This window comes from Schistocerca cancellata, chromosome 1 (genome assembly GCF_023864275.1).
Source record: "Schistocerca cancellata isolate TAMUIC-IGC-003103 chromosome 1, iqSchCanc2.1, whole genome shotgun sequence".
Classification (NCBI taxonomy): Eukaryota; Metazoa; Arthropoda; class Insecta; order Orthoptera; family Acrididae; genus Schistocerca; species Schistocerca cancellata.
In genome coordinates this window covers 1,117,940,134-1,117,966,564 of record NC_064626.1, presented here as the reverse complement: position 1 = coordinate 1,117,966,564, position 26,431 = coordinate 1,117,940,134, and the positions used below count along the sequence as shown (strand labels likewise).

The 26,431-nt window shown below is 38.0% G+C and overlaps 1 protein-coding gene across 1 annotated transcript; it reads left to right on the top strand.

Moving 5' to 3' along the window:
- On the top strand, positions 1 to 24,004 carry LOC126092266 (UPF0389 protein CG9231). Its single transcript, XM_049907784.1, has 4 exons — positions 1 to 179; positions 5,578 to 5,731; positions 14,803 to 14,896; positions 22,893 to 24,004. The coding sequence occupies exons 2-4, from the start codon at positions 5,578 to 5,580 to the stop codon at positions 23,083 to 23,085; spliced, it is 441 nt and encodes a 146-aa protein (XP_049763741.1). The 5' UTR covers positions 1 to 179; the 3' UTR covers positions 23,086 to 24,004.
- The last annotated feature ends 2,427 nt before the right edge of the window (positions 24,005 to 26,431 follow it).

Sequence of the window (26,431 nt, the reverse complement as noted above, 5' to 3'; positions counted from 1 at the left end):
TCAAGGTCAAAGAGTTTAACTGGAGTGAGGTATATATACCAGCGCCGTTCAGTTACGCGTAGTAGCCGCAGTGCTAGGGTTGATCTGTGTACAAAATTTCACGTATTACTCGGTCATAGTATTAACAGTGAAATTGTGCTCGTGTATGATACAACAGAACGAAATTCCAACAGCATAAGGTATTTTTATTATGCCCTTTTTGTAACAGTTGTCATGAATTGGAAGAGCGTGAGCACAGCTGTCATTCACTAATTGGAATACATATCGCGTTGCACAAATATTTGTCGATTTTCTTAGTACCCTCCAGCTGTGTCTTTAGTTGGTGGACCAGGGAGTTAAGTTTGCCGTTATAAACAGTGTTTTTAGTAGGTGCCGACAATTATGGGATGTGTCAGTTGGTTAACGTTTTTGTAGCAGATTCATTCTCTTGGGCCTCCTACATTTTATAATTAATTATGGGAAAAAGTTCATTACCGCATCGAGCTCTTAATGTTGAAACAATAAAATAATGGTTGCTAGTCAGCTCAGTAAGTTGTCAAGCATTGTATGCAGGAAGTGTCCACAAAGTAGTTAAAGTGTCTCTTTAGTAATGTTGTTATTGTCGTCCGCTAATTCTGATTGTGATTGCGAATTTCACAGGTTATGCTAGATTCATTCTTGATGTCAACCACAAAGATCATGTATTGTATTGGCAAGTTATGTGAGAAACTGTAGGTATGTGAAGAGGTTCTGAAGACATTCCCACAAGTAGTTGTGTTATCAATTTTACATGACATTGTTACTTCATGTTTCTGTAGAACAAACACTTTTTTATCTTAGTTGCATTGCCCCAGATGATTATGCAAAAGAAAGGTATCGAGTATGTGTGCAATCCCTTTTTTTAGGACAACACAGTGGGAGAGAATGCAAACCAGGCAGGGCTGAGCTTTTTGGTTAATTTAACTAATTGTGTGTTCATACCAGCTCAGGTTATTTGATCTCTAAAGCTTCACATTGGGAGAGGGTGTATGGTGCTGTTTATCACCTGATGCAAGACTACACTTAGGGTCTCCTTTCTCTATACACCTCATATGTAGGATTGTTGTAAAAGTTCACATGGCCTGTCATTAGCCCTATCGTGAGTTTAGTATATCTTATGTTCAAGCCCTGGGTTAAGGAACTTCTCTTAAAGCACGGCATGGGCATCGGCATCATTAGCTTCACTTGTTTATGGATCATATTCCGTGTTGCCTTTTGATCCAGTTTCATAGTTATGATTTAACCAGTCCTTCGTGATGGTTAGGATAGGATCCAATGCAATAAATGGAGTTGTCACACCTATCCTGGGCAGGCTATTGGATTGTTCATTGTCACTGGTTCCTGAGTAACCAGGGTCTCACAGCAGATTTACCCTGTTGCTTTCATATTTATTTATTTACATTTTTTGCATGTAGACCAGCAAACTGATGTGTTTTGCAAATGCCATACAAAGGTACATTAAAGTAATACCTGTTGTTGTTGTTGTTGTTGTTGTTGTTGTTGTTGTTGTTGTTGTTGTTGTTGTTGTTGTTGTTGTGGTTGTGGTATTCAGTCCTGAGACTGGTTTGATGCAGCTCTCCACGCTACTCTATCCTGTGCAAGCTTCTTCATCTCCCAGTACCTACTGCAACCTACATCCTTCTGAATCTGCTTGGTGTATTCATCTCTTGGTCTCCCTCTACGATTTTTACCCTCCACGCTGCCCTCCAATACTAAATTGGTGATCCCTTGATGTCTCAGAACATGTCCTACCAACTGATCCCTTCTTCTAGTCAAGTTGTGCCACAAACTCCTCTTCTCCCCAATCCTATTCAATACCTCCTCATTAGTTATGTGATCTACCTATCTAATCTTCAGCATTCTTCTGTAGCACCACATTTCGAAAGCTTCTATTCTCTTCTTGTCTAAACTATTTATCGTCCCATGTTTCACTTCCATACATGGCTACACTCCATACAAATACTTTCAGAAACGACTTCCTGACACTTAAATCAATACTCAATGTTAACAAATTTTGCTTCTTCAGAAACGCTTTCCTTCCCATTGCCAGTCTATATTTTATATCCTCTCTACTTTGACCATCATCAGTTATTTTGCTCCCCAAATAGCAAAACTCCTTTAGTACTTTAAGTGTCTCATTTCCTAATCTAATACCCTCAGCATCACAGTAGTGCTACGTACGTTTCTCTTAATACTTGAATTATATTACGTCTTACAACAGAGGGCAAGTAGATTAGAATTCATTGAGTAAATATAAATATTTATTTAGGCTACTAAGGTGTTTATCTCCCTGTGGAACAGTTTGGTTCGCAAGTTTTCAAAGCATGTCCATGGCAGCTTGTTGAACCATATGTGCCCATTTAATATAAGGACTATTATCGGTTATTTTTAATTTTGTGCTCTGTGTGAAGTAATTATCCGTACTTCTGTATGATAATTATGTGCATCAGTGCACTTATTTAGTTTGTTTTTACTATTCAGAAAATGTATATTAAGTTTATACAAATACAAGGAGTATATGGTTACATATTTTTGTTGGACAAAGGTTTCATGACAGGACTGTCTGGATTTTAGTCCATGCATTAACCAATGGCTCTTTTCTGTAATGCTAATATTCCATTCAGGTGCAGGTCTGCTACACAACCCCACAGTCCAACACCATAATTAAAAAATGGGTAAACTTTTCCACAGTAAATAATTTTTAGTATTTGAGTTGGGACTATTTTTACCAACTTAGTTATCAGATGCAAACAGCTGCTGATTTTCTCACATACGGAAGAAATGTTGTTTCCCAAATGGAAATTTTTGTCCAGTTCAATGCCAAGAAATTTAATGTTATCTGTTTCTGTTGATGTAATATCACAAGTATTGTTTATTTCAGCCACGTGGGAACTAATTGTTTAAATGTAAGTAGCTGAGTTTTACTGATGGTCTTTAGACCATTTTGTAGAAAATATTTAGTTACTTTCATCTTGCCCTTAGTTGCAGCTGAGTGTGATATCTCCAAGTCTTTGAGTTGAAGGGTTGTCATGCCATTGGCATAAACCACTAAAAGAGAAAGGGACCAAGGATCGATCCCTGGATTACTGTATCTCGAAAAGACTGGCAACCTATTACCTTATTATCTATTTTACATGTAAATTTAGTACACTGTTTGCAATTTGTCATGTTGTGGTCAGTAATTGCATAGATGAGTCCTCAATGTTGTAAGCCTTCAGTTTCTTAAAGAGCAACCCATGGTGTCAAAAGGGCTTTACTTTGCAACAATTTTTGATCTCATCACATGGGCTGACAGAGATTGGAGGAGCTGCTTGGCTGTCTGAATAAGTGTAGATGCTACTGTTGTTGTAGCGCCCATGCAAACTCTCTCCAGCCACACACACATTGATGGCAGATATTTCTACCTGGAATACTGTGACCAGCTTCTGTAGAAAGATGACACACTCTGGTTTAGCCTGGACCCCATGAATCCTGGCTCAAACATCTTTGTTTTTGACTCGCCAGTAAATCGTACTCTCTCTTCTGCTTGGTGTCGTGGTTTGTTTTTCCACTGATCCCTACATCCAATTGTTACACTGAAATGTTTATTGAAGCAGCTGGAAGTTAAGGTATAGCCAGCCGGTGTTTCCCTAGCCATTCCTGTTTTTCACATTCCCTATTTTGTTGTGGGATTCTGGATATCCTAAAGGTACCCATCTACGAGGTGCATTCAAGTTCTAAGGCCTCTGATTTTTTTTTTTCTCCAGACTGGAAAAGAGATAGAAACATGCACATTGTTTTAAAATGAGGCCGCGTTCATTGTCAGTACGTCCCAGAGATGGCAGCACCGTACGGCAGATGGAATTTTACTGCCAGCGGCAAGAATGAGAACTGTTTTAAATACTTAAAATGGCGACATTTTCCTTACTTGAACAGCGTGCAATCATTCGTTTTCTGAATTTGCGTGGTGTGAAACCAATTGAAATTCATCGACAGTTGAAGGAGACATGTGGTGATGGAGTTATGGATGTGTCGAAAGTGCATTCGTGGGTGCGACAGTTTAATGAAGGCAGAACATCGTGTGACAACAAACCGAAACAACCTCGAGCTCACACAAGCCGGTCTGACGACATGATCGAGAAAGTGGAGAGAATTGTTTTGGGGGATCGCCGAATGACTGTTGAACAGATCACCTCCAGAGTTGGCATTTCTGTGGGTTCTGTGCACACAATCCTGCATGACGACCTGAAAATGCGAAAAGTGTCATCCAGGTGGGTGCCACGAATGCTGACGGACGACCACATGGCTGCCCATGTGGCATGTTGCCAAACAATGTTGACGCGCAACGACAGCATGAATGGGACTTTCTTTTCGTCGGTTGTGACAATGGATGAGACGTGGATGCCATTTTTCAATCCAGAAACAAAGCGCCAGTCAGCTCAATGGAAGCACACAGATTCACCGCCATCAAAAAAATTTCGGCAGGACAACGCACCCGCACATCGAGCTAACGTTACGCAACAGTTTCTTCGTGATAACAACTTTGAAGTGATTCCTCATGCTCCCTACTCACCTGACCTGGCTCCTAGTGACTTTTGGCTTTTTCCAACAATGAAAGACACTCTCCGTGGCCGCACATTCACCAGCCGTGCTGCTATTGCCTCAGCGATTTTCCAGTGGTCAAAACAGACTCCTAAAGAAGCCTTCGCCGCTGCCATGGAATCATGGTGTCAGCGTTGTGAAAAATGTGTACGTCTGCAGGGCGATTACGTCGAGAAGTAACGCCAGTTTCATTGATTTCGGGTGAGTAGTTAATTAGAAAAAAAATCGGAGGCCTTACAACTTGAATGCACCTCGTACATCTAGTTTTTAGCCTGTATACTCCTGCTGCCATCTCCGCTTTTACCCACAAGCGTGATGGGGTCATGTCCAGCACAGGCTCCATTCCAGCTAATTCCATCCATTAAGCTAAGCAGACCAGTCTCTACTTTGTTCCACCATACTGTAGCCCAAGGCCAATGGAAGCATCCGATTTCACACACATCGGGTCAATGGCGGTGTCTGATCCCACCCGTCAGCTTTGTCCCATGACGGAAGTGTGTTGTGGTGTGTGACGTCATGATTTTTGTGTGTGCGTGCGTGCGTGCGTGCAAGTAAGTTTGGGGGGGGGGGGGTTGGGTTGGAGTGCTGGAATTTGTTGGTGGTATGTATTTTTCTTTTTTTCTTCTCGAGTTGTGATGTTTTGTGTATTTATGGTGTATAGAATGTGTTTTAATGGGTGTAGGGATGTTTGATTTTTAGATTTTTTAGGTGTGTGGTTTTGGTTTTATTTTTCATAGCTGTAAGTGTTGGTTTTTGGTATGCCTTATTCCCCATAGCATAGCAGGTGAAGCATGTCAAATAAGTTTTTTTAATTAGCCTACTGACACATTGGTTCGTCTTGATCAATAATCTTAATGTTTCTAGTGGAGAGAGAGGGAGGGAGGGAGAGGGAGAGAGAGAGAGAGAGAGAGAGAGAGAGAGAGAGAAGGGGTGCTTACACATTTCAGCATAGTAATGTGATTTTTATTCTGTTTTCAGATGTTTCCACAAATAAAAAGTCTGCTGCAGAGACAGCAGCACGTAGCGGTCACCACTCATAACACTCAGTTTGCAGCAACCAAGACAACAGCTGCTGTGCAAGAGACAGCCACCAGTGCCCCAAAAGCAGAAGCAGCATTCACTTCAGGCCGTGGTATGAGAGATTAATGTGTTCTGTACTGAATACTGATGGAAGTTAGTGGCAGGTCACAGTATATAGGTGTTGGGGGAAAAAAAAATACATGAATGTAATTCAAAAGCATCCACCCAGATCTTAGTTAATGATTTCATTGAAATATTGGATATTACTTGTGGTGCAGACTGTAGGTCCGTACCCACTCATTGACACTGGGAGCTACTCCATTAATCTTTACACAGTGTGATATTTATGGTTTACATCTTCGATAAATCTGTGTGTACAGGCAAGTCTCTTGTATGTGGAATGAGTCAATAAGTGTAACACAGTACTAATTAGTGCAATAATAATAATAATAATAATAATATACACAACATTTATTACCAGATACCCGGAATTAAAATTTTTAACAGAACAACGACTAGCTGATCAGATCCGTGTAATAATCAAAAATAACAGGATACCCCAGTCAGAATTAGAAAACATCAAACAACAAGTACAACAAATACTGGAACAAAATAATGTGCAATCAGAAGAGGAAGAAAACACAGTAATGGACTCAAACATCCCAGAGCAAACAAACAAAGACCAACACGCATCAATTAAACAATCAGAGGAAAACGAAATCTTAAGACAGCCACCAGAACAAGCACAAATAGAACACGAAGAGAGACACGTGTTAGATATAGAAGAGAAATTTCAGCTGACATATATAGAATACAAAGACACAAATACAGACATTAGACCATTCTTGCATAGACCGCCAAATAACCCACAAGTCGAAACAACAATAAAAACTATCAACACAATCATACACAACAAAATAAATGAAAACACAACTATGGAAGAGTTGCAACTACTGGTTTATATAGGAGCACTCACTACACTAAATATACACACTAGGCAGAGATCAGAACAAACCAACACACAGAAGAAACCCACAAAACCAGCATGGCAACACAGGTTACAGATCAGAATAGAAAAACTGAGAAGAGACATCGGACAGTTAACACAATTTATAAGAAATGAAATATCAGACAAAAAACGAAAAAGGTTAGGTAAAATCTCACAACAAGAAGCAATAGAGCAATTAGATGAAAAAAAGCAGAAATTGCAAGCATTGGCCAAACGACTTAGAAGATACAAAAAAAGTGAAAATAGAAGGAAACAAAACCAAACATTCAACACAAACCAAAAGAGATTTTACCAAACAATGGATAACACACACATTAAAATAGACAATCCACCAAACATAACAGACATGGAACACTTCTGGAGCAGCATATGGTCAAACCCGGTACAACATAACAGGCATGCACGGTGGATACAAGCAGAAACAGACACATACAAGATGATACCACAAATGCCTGAAGTGATAATTTTGCAACATGAAGTCACCCGAGCAATTAATTCTACACACAATTGGAAAGCCCCTGGAAATGATAAAATAGCAAATTACTGGCTAAAGAAGTTCACCTCAACACATTCACATCTAACTAAGTTATTTAACAGTTACATTGCAGACCCATACACATTCCCTGATACTTACACATGGAATAACCTATCTGAAACCTAAAGATCAAGCAGACACAGCAAACCCAGCTAAATATCGCACCATAACATGCCTACCAACAATATACAAAATATTAACTTCAGTCATCACACAGAAATTAATGACACATACAACACAGAACAAAATTATAAATGAAGAACAAAAAGGCTGCTGCAAAGGAGCACGAGGATGTAAAGAGCAACTGATAATAGATACAGAGGTGACATATCAAGCTAAAACTAAACAAAGGTCCCTACACTACGCATACATTGATTACCAAAAAGCCTTTGATAGTGTACCCCACTCATGGTTACTACAGATTTTGGAAATATACAAAGTAGATCCTAAATTGATACAGTTTCTAAACACAGTAATGAAAAATTGGAAAACCACACTTAATATCCAAACAAATTCAGATAACATCACATCACAGCCAATACAGATTAAGCGTGGAATATACCAAGGAGACTCATTAAGTCCTTTCTGGTTCTGTCTTGCTCTGAACCCACTATCCAACATGCTAAATAATACAAATTATGGATACAATATTACTGGAACATACCCACACAAAATCACACATTTGCTATACATGGATGATCTAAAACTACTGGCAGCAACAAATCAACAACTCAACCAATTACTAAAGATAACAGAAGTATTCAGCAATGATATAAATATGGCTTTTGGAACAGACAAATGTAAGAAAAATAGCATAGTCAAGGGCAAACACACTAAACAAGAAGATTACATATTGGATAACCACAGCGACTGCATAGAAGCGATGGGAAAAACAGATGCCTATAAATACCTAGGATACAGACAAAAAATAGGAATAGATAATACAAATATTAAAGAAGAACTAAAAGAAAAATATAGACAAAGACTAACAAAAATACTGAAAACAGAATTGACAGCAAGAAACAAGACAAAAGCTATAAATACTTATGCTATACCAGTATTGACCTACTCATTTGGAGTAGTGAAATGGAGTGACACAGACCTAGAAGCACTCAATACACTTACACGATCACAATGCCACAAATATAGAATACATCACATACATTCAGCAACAGAAAGATTCACATTAAGCAGAAAGGAAGGTGGAAGGGGATTTATAGATATAAAAAACCTACATTATGGACAGGTAGACAATTTAAGAAAATTCTTTCTAGAACGAGCAGAAACTAGCAAAATACACAAAGCAATCACTCATATAAATACATCAGCTACACCATTGCAATTTCATAACCACTTCTACAACCCTTTAGATCACATAACATCAACAGATACAAAGAAAGTAAATTGGAAAAAGAAAACACTACACGGCAAGCACCCGTATCATCTAACACAGCCACACATAGATCAAGACGCATCCAACACATGGCTAAGAAACGGCAATATATACAGTGAGACGGAAGGATTCATGATCGCAATACAGGATCAAACAATAAACACCAGATATTACAGCAAGCATGTTATTAAAGATCCCAATACCACAACAGATAAATGCAGACTTTGCAAACAACAAATAGAAACAGTAGATCACATCACAAGCGGATGTACAATACTAGCAAATACAGAATACCCCAGAAGACATGACAATGTAGCAAAAATAATACATCAACAGCTTGCCTTACAACATAAACTTATAAAACAACACGTTCCCACATACAAGTATGCACCATAAAATGTACTGGAGAATGATGAATACAAATTATACTGGAACAGGACCATTATAACAGATAAAACAACACCACATAACAAACCTGACATCATACTAACCTATAAAAAGAAGAAATTAACACAACTAAATGAAATATCCATACCCAATACAACAAATATACAAAAGAAAACAGGGGAAAAAATTGAAAAATACATCCAACTGGCTGAGGAAGTCAAGGACATGTGGTATCAGGATAAAGTTGACATTATACCAATTATACTATCAACTACAGGAGTCATACCACACAATATCCACCAGTACATCAACGCAATACAGCTACATCCAAACTTACATATACAATTACAGAAATCCGTAATTATTGATACATGTTCAATTACCCGAAAATTCCTAAATGCAATATAACATATACCGTACAGTTAAAAGGAAGTGACGCTTGATCAAGGTCCGCGTCACTTTCCATTTTTAACCAGACTGAACGTCTGAGAAAGTAAAGAAATAATAATAATTTTAATAATGCTGCAGAAATGATAATTAAGTTTACAGTGTCGTGTTTGTAGTATTTTCTGTTGGATTAAAATAATGTTGTTGTTGTTTATTGATTTATTTATTTCATCAGAGTAATATAGAAGTTGTCGTGGTAATATTATAATAAAAATAAATAGCACAAAATACTAAAGTATGCTCGAAGGCTAGGACAAGTGGTCAGCTGTGACCTTAATGAAGGAACCATCCTGGCTTTTGCCTGAAGTGGTGTAGGAAAACCCAAATCAGGATGGCCAGACAGAATGAATCCCACCCTCCTGAGTGTGAAGTCACTGTCTTAAGATGCATTGCCTCATTCAGTTGGTGCCTGTTATGCGATGTTATTTGATTTACACAAACATATCTCCTGATAACTAATAAAATGAAAACATAATTTTGATTTTCATTACCACACACAGTAATGATATCTGCTAATGACTTCTGGGCCATGAAGATGCTGTTATGCCCCTTGCGATAACTCCAGCCTGTTTGGACAACCAGTTCCTGGGCCAACAACATTAGAGTATGCCCCATGTTTCCTTCTTCTCCTCTCATCTGTCCAACTGAAAAGACTGCATCAGCAAGTCATTACTACCATGCAGTTCAGATCCTGACACTTGACTTTCTTGCCAGAGTAGGAAACAGTGATCATTTTATCATACAATGTAGGATTTCACAGCTGGTATTGTCTTCACTTAAAACTTCCGGGCTGATAGGCCGTGGTCAAACTATAAAACTCTCCCCTGACGTTTTGTCTCCGACTGCGGGAGACATCCTCAGAGGTACAGCGGCAAACTGCGAAGAGAACTCGAGGAAGCGCTAATTATATAGGCAGTACAGAGGGCACCACTGTCGATCACTTGGTGTCATCTAAGAAATTGTCTCTGGTAATACTAACATTCTCAGTTGAAAGTAATAGATTGTCAAGCTTGCGGTGCAATGCTGACATCAAAATTTTATCCAGTTTAACACCTTTGTCTTTCCTGTTAAAATTTTTACGGTGTTTATCAATCTTGATAGCCTCTCTATACATGTGTGCATAATAATGTGAGATTTTTGATGTGACACTCGTCTCTCATGAATTTTATTTCATGATCACCTTCCTGGTAAACATGTTCTGCTACGGCTGATTTATCCGTGTGACCCAGGCGGCAATTTCTCTGATGTGCAACAAGATGGGTGTTCACACTTTTCTTTGTGGTACCGATGTAAACCTGTCCACAACTACAAGGAATTTTTAATCCAATTTCCTATGGAGACGGAAAGAATGGGCAATTGAATTTCCTGAATGTGTTTGTGATTAAACAACGGGACGGAATATTGGGCCATAAGGTATAGAAAGGCCACACATACTGATTGTTATCTCATAAAGATTCAAACCACCACCGTAGACAAAAAAAGAGGTGTAATGAAAAGCTTGGTAGACAGGGCGTACAAAATTTGTGAACCTCTTTATTTAAAAGATGAGATTGAACTTTCGTGAAGAATGGCTATTCTAGCAAGGATATAGATCGAGCACTTTGCTCTAGGCAGAGAATCAGGAGCAACGACAAACAACAGTTGCCCAGTGGGCAAAGTTTTTCTTCCGTTCATTAGTAACATAACAGATAGCATTGGGAAGAAAGTTTTAAACAAGTATGGGGTGGAAACTATTTTCAGACCCACCAGGAAAATAAAAGAATATTTAAGATCAGCAAAAGATGCACGACACCCTTTGGCTACATTGGGAGTATATAAAATTCCTTGTAGTTGTGGACAGGTTTATATTGGTACCACAACGAGAAGTGTGAACAGCCATCTTGTTGAACATAAGAGGAATTGCCGTTTGGGACACACGGATAAATCGGCCATAGCGGAACATGTTTACGAGGAAGGCCTATCAGCCTGGAAGTTTTAAGTGAAGAGTGATCATTTATTGAAATGTTAACAGGGTGTTGTATGAGGGTGAGTCAAATGAAAACCTTCAATATTTTTAAAAAATATTATTTATAGTGCAGAAGTGCTACAAAGCTGTATCACTTTTTAACATAATCTCCCCCACCCAATGCAAGTCCTCCAGCACTTACAAAGTGCATAAATTCCTTTAGAAAATAATTCTTTTGGTAGTCGGCGCAACCACTCGTGCGCCGCATGGCGTACCTCTTCTTCAAAAAGGAACTTCTTTCCTCCTATTGCATCTTTGAGTGGTCCAAACATATGGAAATCACTTGGGGCAAGGTCTGATGAGTAAGGTGGATGAGGAAGACACTCAGAATGCACGTCTGATTGTTACAGCTGTTGTACGGGCAGTGTGGGGCTGTGCATTGTCATGTTGCAATTGGACATGTGCTGACAAGCAATCCACGTCGCCTTGATTTGATTGCAGGCCGCAGATGATTTTTTAGGAGATCTGTGTATGATGCACTGGTGACAATGGTCCCTCTAGGCATGTAATGCTCCAAAATGACGCCTTTTTCGTCCCAAAAGAGTGTCAGCATAACCTTCCCCAACAATGGTTCTGTTCGAAACTTCTTTGGTTTTGGTGATGAGGAATGGCACCATTCCTTGCTTGCTCTATTCGTTTCTGGTTGGTGAAAGTGAACCCAGGTGTTGTCCCCAGTAACGATTCTTGCAAGGAAGCCATCACCTTCTCGTTCAAAGTGCCAAAGAAGTTCTTCACAAGCATCAACGCGTCGTTCTCACATTTCAGGAGTCAGCTGCCATGGCACCCATCTTGCAGACACTTTGTGAAACTGGAGCACATCATGCACAATGTGGTGTGTTGACCCATGACTAATCTGTAAACATGCTGCAATGTCATTCAGTGTCATTTGTTGGTTTTCCTTCACTATGGCTTCAACTGCTGCAGTGTTCTGTGGAGTCACCTGGACAAGGAGCATCTTCCACTGAAGTCACACCATTTGCGAACTTCCTACTCCATTCGTAGACTTGCTGCTCTGACAAACATGCATCACTGTACTGAATCTTCATTCGTCAATGAATTTCAATAGGTTTCACACCTTCACTATGCAAAAACCGAATAACAGAACGCTGTTCTTTCCTGGTGCAAGTTGCAAGTGGGGCGGCCATCTTTATACTGATACTGCGACAGTATGTGTGCATCTGCACTATGCTGCCACCTACAGGTCATTCTGCACGCTGTTTGTAGCATGCTTGCCAACTTACAGGAGAACGCCGTGAAATTTCGATTTGTTATTACAAATTTAAGGTTTTCATTTGACTCACCCTCGTAGTAACTCATTTCATTATTACTCACTACTCTGAGTCCTCCAAGTAACCTTTAGTTATGTAGCATGCATTAGTTGTGAAGAATGTTTCAGCTGCCTCGTTGAACAGCAGTATACTAGTAACAACTTTCATTTCCTTGGACAGTTTATTATATAATTTTATTTCCTGATAGAAAATACTGCTTTGAGCTTTTTGTTTGTTTTTCCTTGGTAAAAGTAAATCCATACTGGCTCTTGTACCATGGTTAGGCGTAGAACTATTAGTAGAATGTTATCCCTGTTGTGCACCACAGCTTGAGAGATGTAGTCACTTGGTACAGTAAGCATGTCCAGTTTTCTAAATCTCTTTATAGTGAGCATGCCTACTACTTCTAGATAATATTCTTATGGCCCTCTTCTGAAATTTAAAAATTCTGTCTATTTTTCTGGCCTTCAGTTCCCAGAACAGAATCCCACAGCTAAGAATAGTGTACGTAGGAATAGTATGTCACCACAAGACATTGGCTGTTACCTACTGTGATGACACTCAGAGAGCATGATATGCTGTTAACATTCTTTATTCCAGTATCCTTGAGTGCTCAGTCCATATTAACTGATAAAGTATTCATCCCTAAAAACATTGTGCTTATTACACAATCTTTAGGTTTATCATCTACGTCTATGTATTGTCACAGATAGTTAACAGGAATTTCCACTTCTTTGAAGAACATTAGTTTGAAGGTTTTCCACAAAGTAAAATTGGCAGTAAAAGTCTAGAATAGGGCCAGTGGCATACTTACGTGTTTCGTGCAGGAATGTTGTCAGTGCTTGCCGTGAGGTATGGTGGATCCAAAAGAAGGCATGTCAGCTGTTTGTGTTATACAGCCAATGAGAGAGCAGCAGATAGATGATGTGTTTCAAAGTAGTACATTCGGAAGAAAGTGTGAAATTTTGCTGTCAATGAGGATTATAAATTTAAGTGCTCCTTGTTTGAGTCACATCTATTTAAACTGTGTAAACTGTACTAGTGTCTGCAAACAAAGGACAATGTCACAACCCATGATATATTTGAAAAAGCTGTGAAATATTTCCCTGCTCTTTGTTGCTATGCAATCGATCTGTGCGAGCACGCTGAGTAGTGGACCAATGTTTTTTAATAAAATTATGGGAGAAGGGATGTGGATCAATGTTCGTTAATATATCAGATGTGAAACTTCATTGTGAATAAAAATTGATCTACCTACCTTCTCCCAGTGTTAAAAAAACATTGATCCAGTTACTCAGTGTGCTCTCACAGATTAACTTTGTAGCCATTTCACTACCATGTTTGATAAGTTTTCATGTCTCTGCAATTAATACATGAGACAGGCATAAATGGAAGATGTCAAACGGACCTGAATCACTTAACTTAGTCCACTTTGTAGTGTCACTGTCATTATAAAATATTTCTGTTGACTCTCACTAATATACCAAAAACTGGCAAATGGTTTAAATTTTGGTGCTAGAAATACATTGCCTCACTCCTCACCTCATTGGTCATTTCAAACAATCATTCCACTGGCAACACAAAACTGACGCATTGCCAACCTGTGAGCAATAGATAAGCACCACAACTGCTGCTGGCCTTGATCTTGATTTTAGCTAAAATGGACTATCAGTCAGGTCAATTTAAATAAAGATTTATTACTTCCTGTGTCTTTGATACTATTTATCACTGAATTTTCCCTCTTTCGTACAAGAAGGAAATGCTTTTGCTCGATGTGGAGATAATCTTTCCTTCTAGTATTGTGGTTGTGGTGTTGGTAATTTGTTTCATATTGAGTTGGTGATTTAAGACAAAACACACTGAGAAGTTTATGCACAAAGATGGTGTAGTAATCAACGTTGTTTGAAAAGCTACTAAGAATAAGTGTCGTCACTGATGAGACAAAACTAAATTTCTTCATCATTTCATTAAAATTTGCTCATTTATGTAATAAATGTATTGTACACCAATGATTTTTTGAAGAAAATATCCGAATGGTAGCTTCACCTGGAGTGATGAGATTATATCCTTTCACTTTATCATGCTGACCGTTGGTTTTTTCAGCTTACATGCTAATTAAATGATCTGTTGCTTTTTCAGTGGGTAATTACCGTAAATTGGACAACTTGGAGAAAAGGTTTCTAGTCTGGACAGGAAAATACAAATCAATAGCAGATGTTCCCGACAGTGTATCGTAAGTATAAGTAAAGTACTGTAGTAATAAAAGAACTATTGACAATTTACATTGATTGATAAAATGCTCACCTTTGTACTGGTAACAATTAAGTTTTAAAAATAACTGTTTATCTTCCGCATAAAATACAGTTTCAACTTCTGGATGGGTCTTATATTAAATGAAAACATTATTCCATGTGACAGAAACTGTATTTTAAAGAATTTCAGAACAGCCACTCTCATTCAGCATTTAATAAATGCGTGGATTTTTAGTTGTCACTGTTGGCATAATTAATACAAACAAGATAACAACCAATCACTAAATACTGATTTTCATAAAATTAGTTGCAGAAATGCCATGCAAGGAGTAAAACAGCAAAAGACCTGATTTTAACTGAGTTATTGAAATTTTAATAACATAGACAACTTACGTTACTGTTTTGTCCAGTTAAAAATGTGAAGGTAATAAAACACTAAAAAATTACTATGAATCCACCATGGGAAGTGGTGCAATGCATCAGTTACCAATTTCGGTGTGTTTCAGTATCACTAAGCGATGAGTTCACTTTGCACATAGATCACATTGTCAAACCTAAGGTTTCTGTTGGCTGTGACTAAAATGGGAAGGAAGAGAGCTCTACATTTTAATTGTAACCAGATCATTGACAGCAACTCATGGAGCACTCCCTCTGGTGATGTGCAGACATTGGTTTTTTCAAATGCCATTATGTTTGGACTTTTAAGTGATTTCCATGACGTGTGTAGTAAAAATTTGTAGTGTGTTAGTCCTTGAATTTCTTGGATTGTTATACATATTTCCCATGTCTTGAATCAGCACTATTTCAGTCACCTCATAACAACCGTGTAAACATAATGCGCTAATATGAAATCACTTTCATTTATTGTTTTCTTGTCCTCGAATACTCTTTCATTGTTATATTGTCTCATTTTTTTTTCTTTCTTTAGAACACTTAATTCTCACTTTCTTATTTTCAACTTAGAATACATCTATTTTTACCACTTTATGAGAATATTTTCTTGTGCTACTTTCCCTTCTATTTTGTAATTTTTTAGATATTTTTTAACTCCTCTGAAGGTGCTTTTTGTTTATATGCTTTCCCAAAGGTTCTCAAAAAAAATTTTTTCGCCTCATGTCTTTCATTCTTTACAAATGCGCAAAATACGGCAGTCTACTTTTCCTTATTGGTTTCTGCTTTCTTGTCTATTTTGTAGTGTATTATTCATGATTGCATTATTAATATCCAATTTCATTAGTGTTCCTAGACCCAGTTACGTAGGTGAATGGCTGATTGGTGGTCATACTCGCATAAAATGCTGTACAGAATTTACAGCAGAGCTGGTGCGTGATAAATGTGCCTTCGCAGGTGACCCTGCCTCTTGGAGGGTAGGATAGGGTAGGATACGCCTGTGACAGGGCTGGAATAGGATGTGCTGGATGCGGTGCATAGGAGGGATCTTGCACTTGTCTTCCACACAGTATGACCCGTGGGAATAGTGTAGCATAAGATTGTACCAGGATATTCTGTAGATCGGGTGGGCAATGGATTAACAAATAATACTCTCGACTGGAACAAGTTAACCATACCCTATGCTAGTGATTAGACTACTTATGATTGACCCAGAAATGAGGCCCATCTTCTCCACAGTCCTTCCCAATTCCCCTAAAGTGATAGTATGGGTAAGTTTGCTTCAGTTGTTTTTTGTTCATATGTATAAACTGCCAGATAGTCTTTGAATGATTCTAATGTAAAGTCAGATTATAAAACACAGATATTTAGATTTTAGTTGCATCAGTATCTAAAGCTAAAAAAAAATTCTGACTCGAATAGTGTACCACACTAGCTGTCATTACTTCAATGAAATATCCTTTTTTCTTTGTAGTTTACAGTGTTCTATGAATTCAGCTGTGTGGCCGTTTTCAGGCATTTAATACATAATGAAAAATGGAAGCATTAACCCACACTGTTTCTACAGGTGTTCATCACATTTGTAAGTAACTGTGAGGCGATAACTTTAAACAAGCATCAGCTGAATTTCTGGCAGTAGAACCTGATGGCTGTTTGAGGTTATCACTTCGGACCAACTTACATACATACCGTATTTACTTGAATCTAGCCGCACCTGAAAAATAAGACTCGAAATCAAGGGAAAAAAAAATTTCCCGAATCTAAGCCGCACCTGAAATTTGAGACTGGAAATTCAAGGGGAGAGAAAAGTTTTAGGCCGCACCTCCAAATCGAAACAAAGTTGGCCCATTGTAATATGAGACACAATTTAGGTCAAATGAATGACGATACAACTACAGTAGTTTGGTTCGAGTCGTAAGTTTAGCAGTTAAGCTTTGCCAGGTAGCCACTGCTATGCGTCAGGCGCTCTGTCTGTATTTATATGGGTACCCTACCTTTTTCATGTGCTTTGTCTGGTTTGAATTGATTGCTTATTTTTCTTTGATGTGATAAGTGCCGTTCTCTTTGTTATAGGTGTTTACGTCACTCTAAGCTGAAAATGGATTATTATACTGTGTCATGCATTGTTTGTCGCATTCTGATAATGAGTGTTTACGGCCTGTCGCCGCTCGTGGCGTGGCTTGCTTTTGTGTGCGCTACCGCTGTTTACAGTCTTTAAGAAAAAGAGAGGAATCGTCTCATTAGCGAAACAATGGCAAGAGGCTGCTATTTGTTGTTACTTACACTGCTGCTTTCTTTGATAATGATCAACAAGAACCAAATAATAGACTGCGTATGATAGGAGATGTTCTGAACGAGAGTTTAGCGAAAAATTTTCTCCGTTTGAATTTCTTCGCAGACGCCTTATTAGTACATTACATTCTGCACAGAAATTAGTCATCTTAGATTTAAAATCTAGTCAAGCCGTGCTTCATTTCCGACTGTATCACTATTAGGCATAAGAATAATATGAATATAAACATAACATAAAATGTATATTCTTCCGCGTTTGCTGTTGTCTCACTCTAGTTTCGTAGTTTATTAGGCAGACAGGATTTAAATGAGATAGCAGCAAACAAGAAAGAATACATGGCAAAATATTCATATTATTCTCATGGTGAAGAGAATACTGCATGTGATTCACAATTCATAAAAGTTCCTATTAGCAACCATCTCTTCTCACAGGTAGGAAAAAATTCAAAATGTAGAGTTGGCCATATTGACAAACATCCCAAATAGTCTTGCCAGTCTGATTTTCATAGTACATTGAAATGCTGCTACATTCGAATATGAATAATGCGGAATTTGTATTTACTTCGTTAGATAAGGTATGAAAATGCAGTGGTCGAAACTTGGGGCGGAGAAAATAGTTCGTCTCCCACCCCCTTTTCTCTCTCTCTCTCTCTCTCTCTCTCTCTCTCTCTCTCTCTCTCTCTCTTTTTTTTGCTGACGCAGAGGTTTTGGCACCAGTATTTATTATTTATCTTCGTGCCTGCAAAGCATGCCTGTGTTGTGCTACATGTATTCGACGGCAGAAGTTAGTTGTGGCGGCACCTACCAACATTTTTCAGAACTTCCGCTTAGTTTGCACTCAACTCTAAGCTGCAGGCGGTTTTTTGGATTTAAAAGAAAAAAAAAAGGAAAAAAAAAGTGTGGCTTAAATTCAAGGAAATACGGTAGTGAATGGCTGGAGAAAAGGTGTGGGTTAATGCTTCAAAGTTTCACTATCTATTACACAGGATGATGTTGAAAAGAACCCATTGCCTGTCACTTTGGAAGGTGGTTTATTGTCAACATGAGAGTCCTCTCCATAATTGCTGATATTAAAATGTTGCTAATTTGTGTTGCCTATACTTCCTTACTTACTTCAAATTGTGTGAAAAAGTGTAGATATACACAGTGGTACACTATAACTGTGATACACTTCTAATGTTGTTGTTATGGTCTTCAGTCCTGCAGTCCTGAGGCTGGTTTGATGCAGCTCTCCATGCTACTCTATCCTGTGCAAGCTTCTTCATGTCCCCGTACCTACTGCAGCCTACATCCTTCTGAATCTGCTTAGTGTATTCATCTCTTGGTCTCCCTCTATGATTTTTACCCTCTACGCTACCCTCCAATACTAAATTGGTGATCCCTTGATGCCTCAGAACATGTCCTACCAACCGATCCCTTCTTCTAATCAAGTTGTGCGACAAACTCCTCTTCTCCCCAATTCTGTTCAATACCTCCTCATTTGTTATGTGATCTACCCATCTAATCTTCAGCATTCTTCTGTAGCACCACATTTCAAAAGCTTCTATTCTCTTCTTCTCTAAACTATTTATCGTCCATGTTTCACTTCCATACATGGCTACACTCCATACAAATACTTTCAGAAATGACTTCCTGACACTTAAATCTATACTCGATATTAACAAATATCTCTTCTTCAGAAACGCTTTCCTTGCCATTGCCAGTCTAAATTTTATATCCTCTCTACTTCGACCATCATCAGTTATTTTGCTTCCCAAATAGCAAAACTCCTTTACTACTTTAAGTGTCTCATTTCCTAATCTAATTCCCTCATCATCATCCGACTTAATTCATCTACATTCCATTATCCTTGTTTTGCTTTTGTTGATGTTCATCTTATACCCTACTTTCAAGACACTGTCCATTCCGTTCAACTGCTCTTCCAAGTCCTTTGTTGTCTCTGACAGAATTACAGTGTCATTGGCGAACCTCAAAGTTTTTATTTCTTCTCCATGGATTTTAATTTCTACTTCGAACTTTTCTTTTGTTTCCTTTACTGCTTGCTCAATATACAGATTGAATAGCATTGGAGAGAGGCTACAACCCTGTCTCACTCCTTTCCCAACCACTGCTTCCCTTTCATGTCCCTCGACTCTTATAACTGCCATCTGGTTTCTGTACAAATTATAAATAGCATTTAGCTCCCTGTATTTTACCCCTTCCACCTTCAGAATTCGAAAGAGGGTATTCCAGTCAACATTGTCAAAAGCTTTCTCTTAAGTCTACAAATGCTAGAAACTTAGGTTTGCCTTTCCTTGATCTTTCTTCTAAGATAAGTTGTAGGGTCAGTATTGCCTCATGTGTTCCAACATTTCTACGGAATCCAAACAGATCTTCCCCGAGGTCGGCTTCTACCAGTTTTTTCACTCGTCTGTAAAGAATTCACGTTAGTATTTTGCAGCTGTGACTTATTAAACTGATGGTTCAGTAATTTTCACTTCTGTCAAACCTGCTTTCTTTGGGATTGGAATTATTATATTCTTCTTGAAGTCTGAGGGTATTTCGCCTGTCTCATACATTTTGCTTGCCAGATGGTAGAGTTTTGTCAGGACTGGCTCTCCCAAGGCTGTCAGTAGTTCTAAGGGAATGTTGTCTACTCCTGGGGCCTTGTTTCGACTCTGGACTTTCAGCACTCTGTCAAACTCTTCACGAAGTATCGTATCTCCCATTTCATCGTCATCTACGTTCTCTTCCATTTCTATAATATTGTCCTCAAGTACATCGCCCTTGTATAGACCCTCTATATACTCCTTCCACCTTTCTGCTTTCCCTTCTTTGCTTAGAACTGGGTTTCCATCTGAGCTCTTGATATTCATACAAGTGGTTCTCTTTTCTCCAAAGGTCTCTTTAATTTTCCTGTAGGCAGTATCTATCTTACCCCTAGTGAGATAAGCCTCTACATCCTTGCATTTGTCCTCTAGCCATCCCTGCTTAGCCATTTTGCACTTCCTGTTGATCTCATTTTTGAGACGTTTGTATTCCTTTTTGCCTGCTTCACTTACTGCATTTTTGTATTTTTTCCTTTCATAAATTAAATTCAGTATCTCTTCTTTTACCCAAGGATTTCTACTAGCCCTCATCTTTTTACCTACTTTATCCTCTGCTGCCTTCACTATTTCATTCCTCAAAGCTACCCATTCTTCTTCTACTGTATTTCTTTCCCCCATTCTTGTCAATTGTTCCCTTATGCTCTCCCTGAACCTCTGTACAACCTCTGGTTCTTTCAGTTTATCTAGGTCCCATCTCCTTAAATTCCCACCTTTTTGCAGTTTCTTCAGTTTTAATCTACAGATCATAACCAATAAATTGTGGTCAGAGTCCACATCTGCCCCTGGAAATGTCTTACAATTTAATACCTGGTTCCTAAATCTCTGTCTTACCATTATATAATCTATCTGAAACCTGTCAGTATCTCCAGGCTTCTTCCATGTATACAACCTTCTTTCATGATTCTTAAACCAAGTGTTATCTATGATTATGTTGTGCTCTGTGCAAAATTCTACCAGGCGGCTTCCTCTTTCATTTCTTAGCCCCAATCCATATTCACCTACTACGTTTCTTTCTCTTCCTTTTCCTACTGCCGAATTCCAATGACCCATGACTATTAAATTTTCGTCTCCCTTCACTACCTGAATAATTTCTTTTATCTCGTCATATATTTCTTCATCTGCAGAGCTAGTTGGCATATAAACTTGTACTAGTGTAGTAGGTGTGGGCTGCATGTCTATCTTGGCCACAATAATGCACTCACTATGCTGTTTGTAGTAGCTTACCTGCACTTTTTTTTTTTTTTTTTTGCGTATTCTAAAACCTACTCCTGCATTACCCCTATTTGATTTTGTGTTTATAGCCCTGTAGTCACCTGACCAGAAGTCTTGTTCCTCCCTCCACCGAACGTCACTAATTCCCACTATATTTGACTTTAACCTATCCATTTCCCTTTTCAAATTTTCTAACCTACCTGCCCGATTAAGGGATCTGCCATTCCACGCTCTGATCCGTAGAACGCCAGTTTTCTTTCTCCTGATAATGACGTCCTCTTGCGTAGCCCCCGCCCAGAGATCCTTTTGAGAATAAACTTCAGTCATCAGCTGCAAATGAATTTTTATTATCTTTACTGATTTCGACAAATTAACTTGTCTTATTCATAAGCTTAGTTTAGCAGACAGTCAATATCTTATTCACAGGAGGATAATGCCATAGTATGTTCAAAAATTTGCATATTGTATGTGATTGTTTAGAGCAGTTTGACAATTTACCATAATTGAAGCAGTATTTAAAATAATCACATATAATATGTAAATTTCTGAACATACCATGGCATTATCCTTCCGTGAAGAACATATTGAATGTTTGCTAACTAAGCTTCTGAATATGATATTTCATCTAAGCTGGTAAAGATAATGAAAATTTACTTGCAACTGATTACTGAAATTATTCTGAAAAAACAATACTACAGTTGCTGAAAATTACAGCCATGAATTTATTATTATTATTATTATTATTATTATTATTGTTAATGTAAATTTCTTCACAACTTCTATTATATTGTGAAAACTGAAGCAGTGTATGTTAAGTAAAACTTTCATCTTGGATTATCCATCATGAATTACCTTTGTTTCTCCACCCATTTACTTTCTTTTGTAGTGTATCAACAAGCTCTTCTTTTGCCCTTATTACTCTCATAGTTTCGTGTAAACACCTTCTTCTTCTTCTTCTTCTTCTTATCTCTACGACAAACAGCGTATTATATTGCTTCAAGCTGTGTGGCATAGGGCTTAGTGTCGCTACTGACATACTGTGGGTCAGCGGTACAAATCCAACTGCCAGCAGTTGTTTGATATTTAATATTTCATTTCTGGAAGATTCTCACTATTTCTTTTGTTTGTATGTATATTATGGAATATGCCTGTATAAATAGTAGCACTCTCCATCTAAGAGTTCTCTTCTAACTTTATGTTGACATTCATAATAAAAATGCTTTCAATGCTAAGCATTGTACTTCATTGATGAGCTTGGTTTTGGACTGCTGTTACAATGTGTCAATATTGGTTAGATTGCTATTGTTCAAACAACACATGTGAAACTTACATTTTTAAGTACCTTATTGATTGGTCATTGTTGTGTTGACTATCTGTTTTTCCTAGGTTTGTATATCTTCATGGCAGAAAAGTGGCTAAAACCTTGACACAATAAAAACAAATTTTATGTTTCATAGAAGAATTCACTTTTATGATTTCTGCAACATTTTTACAGGATGGATGTGATTGAGAGAGCCAGAAACAGGATTCGCATCCGTGCAGCCAATTACATGATTGGACTGACAGTTCTTGGTTGTGTGATATTTGCCTTTTCTGGCAAGGAGGCTGCAAAGAGAGGTGAATCCGTGAAGAAAATGAATTTGGATTGGCACAAAAAAGTAAACGAAGAAGAGAAGACTGCTAAGTGAGGATATTCCCCTCAGTCCTAATAAATCTGTTATTGGTCTCAAATTGGAGATCATGTTTTTTAATTTCAGCAGAACGTTGCTGTGAGCAGTAGTCATAAAGATATATTTTCTTTTAATTTCTGTGTTTATTAGAATTGTTTGGAAACTGTGATCTGCTTAAAAATTGTATTAATGTTATTAGCTGTGTGTTTGCATGCTACTCTCTTTAGTATAAATTTGTAGCAGAGTCTACTCTGATACAGGTAGCATGATGTCATTGCCACATAGATGTGCCTGTAGAAGCATGCCACAGGTAAAATAAGAGTTTATACAACCACTAGCAAAGCTTTCTACATAAAACTGAGATTGCAATATGTGTAATGCCATTCTGAACTTCTTTAAATATTGTACAGCACTACAAGAACTGTCAGTGTACGAGAAAACATTTTAAATAAGAAAAGGGGATACTTTGCTTTTTTAAAAATATAACTAACTACTTATTTAATGTGAAAGTGCTGCAAAATATTCCCTCCCCTTTTCTTTTTAATAATTTTTTTGCAGATATATACTTTCAACTGAATACTCAAACAGCATAAACTTCTCTCTGTTAAAAGTATGGTCTTCATGCAGAAACATTGCATGTATTGATAACAGTATTGTGTGTAGACGTTTACCAAACCAGTGTCAGAGTCTCGTTCTCTGAAAAAAAAAATTCAGGTTAAATGATTGAGGCAACGTGAATCTGTGGAAATGGTATGATTGATATGGAATGTTTTAAGTGTTTGATATGGATATGTGCTGGCACGGAATTCAGTGGTGGACAATTTCCGGCGTGTTAATTTAATAGTAATGTTATTTTCGATCACTTGATTATATGAACAAAGTTGGTCCTAATTTATAAACTGTTGTTTGAAATAAAGTGTGTGATTTTCATAAAAAAGTTGAGTTATTTTATCTGTATTTCTGTTAATCACCTTTTGTATTCCATATTAATGCAGAAAATATTGTTGCCTTTTTTTAAAAAAAATGTCTTGTTAATCACAGAAAACAATACTTTATTTGGCACAATAAAGTGCAAGGAAATGAATATTTTAAACTGCATACGCTTAAGTATTCGAGTTGCTGTAGTTTCATGTACCTGTTTGAGTGATTTAACTCCTTAACCTATTTTGAGAATATGATGAATATTTCAACCATGTACACACACACACACACACAAATTTTGGACCTGGGCAACATAAATTAACAACTGAATTGAAAAGGGGGAGAGAGATGTAGCTTATAAGATCTCTCATGGTGCAATAACTCAACTTCAAACAGATAAAATTTCATTGGCCTGTGAAAGATGGCAGTCATAAGGTGGTATTACTGCCTTCCATTTTTATTGTAATGCAGAAGATATTTAAACTTGGTACACAAATTGGTTATTCACCAATTCGGAGACGGGAGGAAATGCTAATAAGTATGTAGGTGAAGTAATTTTAATAGCAAAGGTATTTATTATTCATAACATAAATACACAATCAAACTACACACCACTACCAGCCTACAGTGTCTGTGGAAAGTTCCCCACTGTACTTAGTTTCCTCATGTGATGCTTGTGTGCCGTACATGTAGGCAACAATATACATAGAAATGAGAATGAAATGGAGTCTCTCTCTCTCTCTCTCTCTCTCTCTCTCTCTCTCTCTCTCTCTCTCTCTCTCTGTGTGTGTGTGTGTGTGTGTGTGTGTGTGTGTGTGTGTGTGTGTGTGTGTGTGTGTGTGAGAGAGAGAGAGAGAGAGAGAGAGAGAGAGAGAGAGAGAGAGAGATCTTAAAACATAAAACAAGCACTATCTGCTGGTGCAAGAACTGTACTGCTCTGCTGTTTTGGTGCGCAAGAGTCTAAAAGTAGTTCAGTATTTGACCACTGAGCATTGCGCAGCTGTTGACAGCACAAGGTCAACATGTAGTTGTGTTAGATCAGTAAGCAGTGCATAACATAGTGTTGAGAGAAATACGTTAAATATGGAGTGACAGTGAAGTAGAAGACATAGACGGTGTTCGTCAAGATGGTGACATCATCAAAGCAGTTCCAGGAACGTCAAATGCTAGCCCACCCAACATCATGCCTTCTACTAAAAGAAAGAAGTGCCACAGAAGGGAAGCATGATGGAAGAGGAATATGTGAAAAAGACCCTGAGCATGTAGTCATCAACACTCAAGTCCAACTGGTGTGGGTATAGATGCACATCTTACAGGGCCTGACTGTAAGTGCAAAGGGAAATATTTCACTAAAGTGGCAGATAATATTAAAACACAGCGCAGTAGAGAAGAGGGAGAAACAGGATATATATTTAGGCAGACTAATAAGTATTACTGTATACAAAGACGTAGGCCTAAAGCCAGCAGTGGACAAAATTGATATTTCACATGGAAGTATAGGATAATGTGTGTAACAGGGCTTTCCGTTCCAGGCGTGGTGTGGGTCAAGGAAGGTCTCGACGAATAATCAAAAACTTACAGGACACAAGCCTGTTTCCTGTGGTCAGCTGTGAGGAACACAATAGGCCAAATAAAGTACCTGACAATATTCCACAAACTGCTTATGACCAGACAACTAGCTTCCCCAAAGCAAGCTCTTAGTACGTTCATGAAAGAAATGCTATCTCTCACCAAAATTAAATTTGCCAAAAATGCATAAACTATACATGGAAAAGTATGAAGCGACTGCGTAAGAAAATATGCAGAAAGGAGAAAATTTCATCCATTAGTGTCGCATGATTTTTTAATTGCTGTCATTTTCTCTGTGCCACAACCAATCCTTCGGGGTGCCAAAAACTGACATGTGCCAGATGTGACCATTTGGATGATCAGATCAAGGGGGAAAAAGATTCTGCTGCTGTCAAGAAACTCGAGACTGAACTAGAGAGCATACGCGGAAAAGTGAGGAATTTTACGGAGGTCTTCAAGAGAAAACAAAGTAGGCTAAGTAAAATGAAAACATTGAAGTGCCCTCTTTTGTTTTTGCCACAGCCATTAGTACCAAGTGGAGATACATTTTATAAAAGGCAGTTGTGGTTGTATATTTTTGTATTCGCTCTGGAAAGACAGGCAAATAATTCTTTTGTATGTACGATGCAACTGTTGCTAGGAAGTGTCAAAATGAGGTGGCTCTCACACTTAATCATTTTGTACAAAGCATCACAGTCTTTCCTGCTAACTGTTTGATACAGAATAAGAATGTTGGTATTTTTCATTTTCTGTGCACACTTGTCAAAAGACTTCAGAGATTTGAAAAAATAATACAGCAGTATCCAGAGCCTGGGTACATCTTCCTCCCCTATTACCAGACCTTAGGCGTAATTGAGAAGGAAAAACAGAAGTG

What these genes read in the sequence shown, in the direction of transcription:
- LOC126092266 (XM_049907784.1), top strand. Translation starts at nt 5,578, where the DNA reads ATGTTTCCACAAATAAAAAGTCTGCTGCAGAGACAGCAGCACGTAGCG. An exon ending in AGCATTCACTTCAGGCCGTG is followed by an intron (nt 5,732 to 14,802) that starts GTATGAGAGATT and finishes TTGCTTTTTCAG; the next exon opens with TGGGTAATTACCGTAAATTG. An exon ending in GATGTTCCCGACAGTGTATC is followed by an intron (nt 14,897 to 22,892) that starts GTAAGTATAAGT and finishes ACATTTTTACAG; the next exon opens with GATGGATGTGATTGAGAGAG.